This window comes from Zootoca vivipara, chromosome Z1 (genome assembly GCF_965207765.1).
Source record: "Zootoca vivipara chromosome Z1, rZooViv2.hap1.1, whole genome shotgun sequence".
Lineage (NCBI taxonomy): Eukaryota > Metazoa > Chordata > Lepidosauria > Squamata > Lacertidae > Zootoca > Zootoca vivipara.
Genome location: NC_142583.1, coordinates 34488854 through 34498490, shown reverse-complemented (window position 1 = coordinate 34498490; position 9637 = coordinate 34488854). Strand labels below are relative to the sequence as shown.

The following is a 9637-nucleotide window of genomic DNA, read 5'->3' as shown; positions in this document are numbered from 1 at the left end:
GTAACAACAACAACCTTGTGTATGTTTCCATTAAGGAATTTGTACCATTGGTAAATATCTAAATGAGTACTTTGTACAGTATACGTGCAAGGAATTGGTGGAATTTATTGCATAAACTCCTTTGCATTCAAACAACTTTGGGGGAAAAAACGTTTTTTTAAAGCTGAAGGCTCACCTAGCACATGGAAGAAAAGCAAATGTTTGTGCAATTATGAAGATTCTAGGAGAACCATGCTGTGTCTTAATTTTGTAATGCTAATCTGATACCCATTTATTAGCTCAGCATTAGCCAATGTGATGCCCTCCATATGTTGTTGGACTACAATTCCCATCAGACTCTGCTAGTGTGGCCAATGATCAGAAAGATGGAAGGTAGCACACCAGGGCTGCCCCTGTATTAGGTGACAATTCCATGAGAACCATACAATGCTGTTCTGTTCCTACAATGTTACTCTGATATCCATTTTTATTCTTTAACAAACATACAGAAGTTCAGAAGATTGGACTGTTAGATAATTGGAATATTTTACTTAATATTAAATGCCATATAGGGATATGGGAAGTATTTCTTCTGTCTCCCAATGAGCACCATTACTTTGTAGAATCATTAAATACATAAAACAATAAACAGAAACACAGAACGTAACACTGGACAGTATTAAAGCATTTTACAAGCAAAATATTTTACTGCTTTTTCCTAGTTGGGATGGGATAAATGTGCTGGTTTACATAAAGACTGTACATCAGCAAAACCACATTTTATCAAAACTGTACTTTACATCATTAAGATATTGGAAGCCCACTGCCCTTTACAAGGAAATAACTGGCATTCATAACATTAAAAAAAACCCTTACACCTGCAGCAATAAATATGTGCGACTTGTTCATGACCCCATTTTATTATGGATGCAAGAACACACTGAAATATCAGCAGTGGTGGTGCTCTTGTCGAGATCTTTCACCTTCTAATTTAACAGTGAAGTGTTTACTAAGAAGTAAGTGAAGTCCTATTGAACTGGACATCACTGAATATATCTGTTTAGGGCCTCTCAGTTTTGGATTTATGACTATTTTGAAGAAACCTACATCGTGATCCATCACTAGGACATGTAAAAAAGATATTTATGCATAAATTATTGCATCAGAATGTGGTTGGGAATGTGCATTCAAATGCACACAAATATCCAATACATTGAAAATAATCCCGTATGGACAGGGAACATCTGCCTTATGATGCTTATCAGAATTATGCCACTTGTCCCTGATGCAAAATGTGATATGTATGTATGTATGTATGTATGTGCAACCTTGTTTCTGTGCACATACCTCCTTATTTGGATTGAGGCACTAGGTTATGATGAAGAGAGTTTTAACAGCTATTATATTTACTCTTTTTATCCCATCATCATGGAGCTAGTGACACACACACACATACACACACCTGTAAATTCAGACTAACCTGTTTTGTTTATCTTTTTACGTGCAAATGCACCTTTTAGCTCCTTGCTTTGCAGAAACAGAATTCTATCTTCCTTCCTCCTTTCTATAACTCTGATTCCAAAGTCTTACAAAATGAAAACGCAGTTTATCTAGGCTGCAATAATAATATAAAAAGAATATTAAATACCTTTGGCAAAAATAGATATATTCAACAAGATTAGAAAAGCAAAGAGTTATGCTGTCAAAAAGAGTATAAAAATGTACACAATAAAAAATATAAACAAACGCAATACTTGCAGGTCATAGTGAGAAGGATAAAGGCACTTCTTGGTTTCTGACCCTTTCCTCTTTTCTCACATATACTGACCATTCAGGTTTTCTAAACAACAGACACTTTACTGGAAGAAACCAAGAGAATGTGTCCAGTCATTTTGACTTGCATCAGTGAAAAATTGAGTTTAACTCAGAGTAAGACAGTCTGCAGGACAATTAACACTTTGATTTGAAATGTACAGGAGTTGCTGAGCCGAGTTAAGAGAGATTCCAGATGTTCTGAACTGTAAGCCAGAAGTAAGAGACTTGCAGAAGCAAGACCACCAGGAGAGTCCAGGCCTTGCCTAAGCACTGTCTTTTCCTATACTTCTAAAACTTGAACGTTTTAAATTCAATATGAGTAAGAGAGATGATATTATATCTATATATCTATATCTCTATATAGATATAAATATAGCTATAGACATAGGTATAGAATTGGGGTGGGAGAGAAATCCCTCATTGAAGCCTTCTGTTCATCCTTAGTAGTGGGCCTTCAAGTAACTGCTGTTACATTGCATACATCTCAGTTTGATTTCTTCTTTCCTTTTCTCCCCCAGAACTGTCAGTCCTGAACACTGAAGATTCTCAAAGCAGACAGCTGAGATTACAGAAGGAGATTAATGCACAAGCCCCAGAAGAGAATCAGCCACTGAGTGAACGTGCTGTAAAAAAGCACACCAAGTTCCTTTTATCCTTCTGTATTCCCTTTACATACACAGTCACACTCCTCATGATGGTCCAAAGGTACATCCGTCAAAGATTTATGCAATCCTTTTACGCCGCTTCTGGGCTTCAGCTGCAGGACCTGCAAAGAGAGGGTTCAATATAATCTTTTAAAAAATCATGAAGTTCCTTCATTGTTAGATAGAATCTATTCCTTATTGGTAAACTGGAAGCTATCAGTGCATAACAGACAAACTCATGCAGTAACTGTTACATGGTGTAACACCTATGGGTGTTACACAGGATGCTCCTAAAGGTGAGAATGTCTCTTGTTCACAGAAACGGGTCTCCTGAATGCCATCTTAATATGGAAACAACCTACAAGCTTAAGCTTAACCTGACGTTAAGCATGATGCAACCATGACTTGGACATCCACCAAGGCCCAAGGCCCAGCAGGAGGTGTTAGGTGTTACCACTGCTGCTGTTTGCTGTTGCCACATGTTTACACATCCACCCTCTGCACACCTAGAAAGAATATGCAAATGAGCGGTGACAACAGCAACAGTTGTCACCACCACTTACTTTCTGGCTATCTCCCTAGTAAGCAAACAGCATCAAATGAGATGAGAAGTACGAAAGCTCACTAAAGTAGAAGGGTACATGTTGACAATATCTTGCCTAAAGGTCATGAAAAAATGGAGGTGACACTGGCTTAATACCACAGCTGTCTTGAGAGGTCTTTCCTCTCTGAAGAAGAGGAGTTTGTGGCTTGAAATCTCAGGTGCTGCAATGTAAACATTTGTCCTAATAAAAGTATTCTGTTAGAATGTGTGTGTGTGTGTGAAGTTTTAAACACTTTAAAATAAGAAATAACACTATACCTCATGGTATTTTTTAGTAACCTTGGTAGGCACACACTGGCACTCACTGCAAGCATGCTGACAGCAGCCACAGTTTCCACCGCAACGTTTAACCAGCAGACAAAGTGGCCAAAAGATGGTGTCTGTTCGCTTCAGCTCTTCCCGTAGTGACACTGAGAAGTTGCGTGGAGTACAGCTGTACATTCGTACCTCCTCCTTCAGAAGATTCAGGTCTACAACTGAAGCATTTAAAAAGGCAAACATTTTTGTCACTTATTCATCAAGTTCCAACATAAAAATACCTGCTGCAAGTGAAAAGCATGAAACTGTTTTTAGGAGACAACAACCTGTCCTCAGTGCCGCCAAACCTTATATTGAGTTACTGGACTACTGGATTGCCATTGCAGAGTTTATAAAGTTTAAATTATGGTAACACAAATGTTTTTCTCAGTTAAGCTATAATCCTGGTCTATAAAGTCACAATGCCCATGGTCAGCATTGAGTATATGTTCACCTGCCTGAAGGATGAGTAGTTAAGCCTTTGATTGGCATGAATGGAAACCCCCAACTTACTAAGGGCCAACTGCAACTTTTAGAATTAGGAAACAACTTTCCTTCCATTTAAAAATGATTAGACACTCTCTTTGAGTGTTTCAAGATTTTACTTGAATCATGCAGCTTTGAAGCCAGTGTTAGAAACTGAGATACAAAAGCTAGGAGCTAAATGGCACCTTCAACCTAGTTTATGGGCACAACAACAGAATGCCTAGGCATGTGTGTGTTTTTATAATAAGAATACAAAATTGAAAATGAATGAACTGCAGCTAAAATATTATGTTCATTTCCCCCATGGTCTAGTCTTTCTCCTGCCCACCCCCCTAATATTCTTAAGAGGGTCTTTTCTCCAGTCTTCAGAGAGTAGGTGGAAGTGGGGAGGCAGAAAAAGGTCTCCTTTCCTTCCACTTTGCAGTTTTAATCTAGCTGAGAGTTGTCTGCCTGACTCTAATTATTCAGCATGACTTTGATTGCTAGTCATATTCTGAATGTTAAACTAAGTAGGGCTATGCATTTTATCCAAATTGTAATAACCTTAACAGAGTTTAAACCAATATACAGACTCTGCATTATACTATTTGTATTTGGAAAACAAGATGTCATCACCTTGTCAAAGCACGTTATTATAATACAATATGCACATTACTATGATACTACACTTTACATGAATAGATTACCAGCAGTTTCACATTATGATTGTATAATCAAGTCTTTGAAGTGAAAAAAAATTCTGCATCCCTATTTCCTTTCCCATATCTGTCTTGCTCAAACTGTGCTTTAACACATGGTAGGGCATAAGGCTAGTTGAAAAAGTGTGTGTGTGTATTCCTTTACAATGTTTACTTAACCAAAAGAAAAGGTTATATGGATCTACTAAGTGAACTGAGCTACAAAACCTATTATAATGTGGAAATTTAAACACCCTTTGAACTTGGCTTCCATTCATTCATCAACTTTGACACAGTAGTCAAAAGAACGTTTCAGAAAAACCTCAGAAAGAACACAGGGTTGTTTGCAATGGCAAAGTAACTTCATGAATCAGAGCTATTACCTGAAAAACAAAGCCAACCCAAACAGGGAAATGCTTAGACTGGGTGGCTTCAAATAAAAATGTTTGTCACTAACGCTAATTACTAAAAACAAATTTCTGCAAGTGGAATACATAAAAGCTTTGGCACACAGAAAAAGCTTTAGTAAGAATAAACTAGTAAGATTTGCAATAAGGTGGTTTTCCCCCCCTAAATGCCCTTAAAATGGGGGGGGGGGATTAGAAGTTAATTGTAACTAACAGTTGGTATCCACAAGAGAGCTTCTATATGATGGCATTCTAGCCTACTGCATATTGTATTTCATTACAAGTGTGGGAAGGAAACAGTTGCATGTTTGTTTGCATTAGAACTTTCTGATTATCCAGTTATTTTCCAATGAAGCCTGGGAATTTGCCTTTACAGGATTTTGCTTTCATTCCAAGGCAGAAAACTACCTCCTTGACTAATGGGTCAAGGACTGCCTCCCTCATTAAACATGGTAGTGAAATGAAAAACAAGTTACTAATCTACTTCTAAAACTCATAGATCTTTAAGAGCTCCACAGCTCCCAGAATAATAGAAACAGAAAAAACAAAAATGTATGCATCATGATGACTTCTTAAGAATATGTTAGTCTTACCATGAAATATACCCAAGGGGTGATATTCTCACTGGGCAGAAAAACTATAGAGTGGGAGAAATAATTCAAGGGACAGGAACCACCAAATCCAAAACCCTGTCAGGCTTCTGCTACCAGGGCAGAAGATGGGGAAGAGAAGGAAGCAGTTGTTCCTTTGCCTCATTTCCCTTAATGTTTTTTTAAAGATCCCCACTTGGAACACCTTCTTTTTGCCCCCTATGCTGTTGGAACATTGGCAGTGGAGGAGCAATAGTTGCAGGCCCTTCTGGGGCAATTGGAGGAGGCTTCCAAAAGCAGGCATTCTGGATTGTGCTCTAGTGCAGCTTGACCATAGCATTCTTCCAGATATTAAGAGGTAACACCTGATCTGTGGCTGGGCACAGGATGTTCTACCTTGATAGGATTTAAAGGATGTCAGAATCTGAATCCATGGGCATCTATCTTATAAGTTCAATGGAGTATTGCTGACTTTTGTATTAGACAAAGCATGCAATATCTAAAAGAAAACCATCCCTCCTGTCCCTATCCTAATTTCATTCAAACTGAAAGAGAAAGGGGTTTTCTATTAAGGCTAGAATTAAGGTATTTTGATATTAGTATTTGTGTGAATTTATATAACTAGGGAAACACAATGCTGTATAGAGCTGAACTTGTTATGGTTTCTGCCAGAAGCATCATAATGTAATCCATTGCTTGGATAATAGCAACCATCAAAATCTCTAGCATTTGCAACAAAAATAGGTGCACACACCCAGTATAATTTATCCAGGTTTCTTTTCACTGCTGTCAACAATAAAAGGTAAAGGTAAAGGACCTCTGACAGTTAAGTCCAGTCACAGACGACTCTGAGGTTGTGGCGCTCAACTCGCTTTACAGGCCAAGGGAGCCGGCATTTGTCCGCAGACAGTTTTTCCGGGTCATCTGGCCAGCATGGCTAAACTGCTTCTGGTGCAACAAAACACCGAAACTAGAGCAGCGCATGGAAACAGCGTTTACCTTCCCGCTGTAGCGGTGCCTATTTATCTACTTGCATTTTTTTTGGCGTGCTTTCAAACTGCTAGGTTGGCAGGAGCTGGGACCGAGCAACGGGAGCTCATCCAATCACAGGGATTCGAACCACCGACCTTCTGATCGGCAAGCCCAAGAGGCTCAGTGCCACCTGCGTCCCACCCTGCCAACAATAGTTACTATAAAATTATATACAGTGGAACCTCGGTTTACACCTACCTCTGTATATGAACGCCTCTGTTTACGAACGCCGCGGACCCGGAAGTGTTTACATCTGGGTTCCGTGGCGTCGGATGCCCAGATCGCTTCTGCACAGCTCGCGCATGCGCAGAAGCGATCTGTGCAGCGCGTGCGTGCGCATAAGTGCTCTATCGGCACTTCGCGCATGCGCAAAAGCGTGCCTTCAGGGAGCGAATGCCTCCGTTTACGAATGCCTCCGTGGAATGGATTGCGTTCGTAAACCAAGGTTCCACTGTACTATCAAACAATAATGTTTAAAGCTGAAGTTGTATTTTCTACTAAATAATCAACATTTTCCCATTTAGTGAGATTTTTCAAAAAGGCATCACATGGCATTAAAAATAAAACACTGCATTTCTGCAACAGTTATGGATGTCAACAGCAAATACCATGTCATCTCAATGGGACACATTTTCTGCCTTAGGCTGTTGCATTACATACTCTCGTAATACAATCTGAGGGTGGTCCTTTTAAGATGGATATGACTATACTCAAGATGTGTTTATAACAGCAATTCCAATTTAGTGTCCAATTAAAACTCTTTAAAAAGTTTTATTCTGATGGTGTTTTCTTTTTTGGGTTGGGTTGGGGCGGGGTGTTCACAGTCTTCCTGGACTTGGTTTTGTGTAGATGTCATCCAATGATGGGATTTTGATTTATCTAAGGTTTTAAAATATATATATGGGGGAAAACTAGATAGATGAAAATGAATATTCTAATCTTAATAAATCCTATCAAATGTCCACACATAGGATACTGTAGTTACATTTTACATGCCGTGAGCAAAAAAGGACAGAGGCAGACATCTATGCTGTGTTCTAGGGATCAGATCAAACAAATGAAATAGGTTCTTGAAAGATTCTGTCTAAATCCAGTCTTAGCATATCCTTGCAATTATCAAAACCCTATATTTAACTCTATTCAAGGAGTCATAGTTGTGCTTGAATATCCTCCATGATCATGCATGAGAAGGGCAGGAATACTGTCTATTCCCTATCATTAAATATAAAATGCATTTAAATATACTGTCATAGCTGCCAAGTTTTCCCTTTTCTCACGAGGAAGCCTATTCAGCATAAGGGAATTTCCCTTAAAAAAAGGGAGAACTTGGCAGCTATGTATACTGTATAGTAGTTATAGTTACAGGTAGGTAGCCGTGTTGGTCTGAGTTGAAGCAAAATAAAAAAATTCCTTCAGAAGCACCTTAAAGACCAACTAAGTTTTTATTTTGGTATGAGCTTTCGTGTGCATGCACACTTCTTCAGATAGTTAGTAGTTAGTTACATCAGATTTAGTCTGAAACTAAATTCAAAGGGAAGTGAAAGGAAACTCTTTTTCAGTACTGCAATCATGTAAGAAAACAGGTTCTAACACAAAAATTCAACTCTACTGGTTAAACAAGTTAGAATCATAGAATCATAGAGTTGGAAGAGACCACAAGGGCCATCCAGTCCAACCAGGAAACACCATCAAAGCATTCCTGACAGATGGCTGTCAAGCCTCTGCTTAAAGTTAATTGCCCACTATTGTTTTGGATAAGATAGAAGAGCAACACTGAATAAATCTGCCCTTGAGGTTTAATGCAGCTGTTATTTTACCTTTCTCCCTTTCTACCCCCAGAAATGTTAATTGCTTCACTAGTCAACAGAGCTTTAATTGGCATTTAGGAGCATAAGAGTTGCTTAGTTGGATCACAGTACGGGAGATTTAGTCCATTCACAGCACAATCACAGTATATGTGGAAGTAAGTGCCACTGAATTCAATGAAGCTTATGTCACAATGTGGGTACAGGATTCAAGTCTACTAGATCTCATCTACAAAATGGTTTTCAAAAAGCCATGCAAAGCAGTGACCATCATCTATTACAGATTACATAGGAAAGGGCGAGAATGTAAATACATTCACTGACATTCTGAATGAGCCAGAACTATTGTTCATTAAAGGACCACTCCTTTCGTTTTCCAAAACGCTCACTTTTTAATCTTATTTTCTACTTGCTACAGCAATCACACTAGAAGCTATGAATGATGATCACAACTAGCCTCTGTTGTGCCTATACAAAACGTATTTTAGCTCGTCCACTGATATTTGATAAGGGGATAGCCCAATTTCCCAATCACATTGAGCTGGTTTGTTTAACCTCCACTCTAGTAAAATGTTGGTGAATCAAGAATACTCAGCTAAAAGAGTAAAATAAGAAGAAATGTACCGGTAGTTCCAGAAAGTCCACAAAGTAATTTAATACTTGCATGCAATTAAGTACTTTTATCAGCTGCTGGGTAAGGACTGTGTAACTGTAATCAATACGAATAAATAATACTAAGCTGGTTACCTCTAGATTTTCTTCCATGAATGTACGCTTTTCCAAGGATCTGCCAGGTTGGTCTGTACAGGTCTTCCAAATCCAATTGCCATCTGTCTGGTTCAAGGTACTTGATAAGTTCCTCCACAGTACTAAATCCAGCAACAGCGTTGTTTAGCAACTCTAATGGCAAAGCTGAAGGTGGCAATATTGTTGGGCTGTCAGATTCTGTCTGATGTTGTAAGGAGAAAAACAAGCATCTTAGGTGGATATAATGATAGTAGTTAAACTCTCTCTCTCTCTCTCTCTCTCTCTCTCTCTCTCTCTCTCTCTCTCTCTCTCACACACACACACACACACACACACACACACACCATGTTATCTATTGAGACCAAAACACCTTTAATCTCTGGGAAAGCCTTCCTAGAGAAGTTTGCCTAAAACCATATTTATGAACTTTTTTGCCCCCAGGTGAAGCCTTATAATTCACCAGCACCTTAAAAACTCCTGGGTTTTACATTATATGGCTTGTGTTTTGTTATATATCTGCCAGAAGTAACATTTGTTATGCTTTTTTTATTGTT

At 38.7% G+C, this 9637-nt stretch overlaps 1 protein-coding gene across 2 annotated transcripts in view; it reads right to left on the bottom strand.

Annotated features, from left to right (window-relative positions):
- Positions 1–432: 432 nt before the first annotated feature.
- The window catches only part of PDGFC (platelet derived growth factor C), a 112195-nt gene continuing 102990 nt past the window's right edge, over positions 433–9637 (bottom strand). For both annotated transcript variants that reach the window (XM_088661087.1, XM_035111586.3), the window contains 3 exons: positions 9084–9285; positions 3301–3518; positions 433–2560 (listed from right to left, as the gene is read on the bottom strand). In XM_088661087.1, the coding sequence (XP_088517213.1) occupies positions 2444–2560; positions 3301–3518; positions 9084–9285 (537 nt within the window). In that variant the 3' untranslated portion in view covers positions 433–2443. The remainder of the gene's footprint in view (positions 2561–3300; positions 3519–9083; positions 9286–9637) is intronic.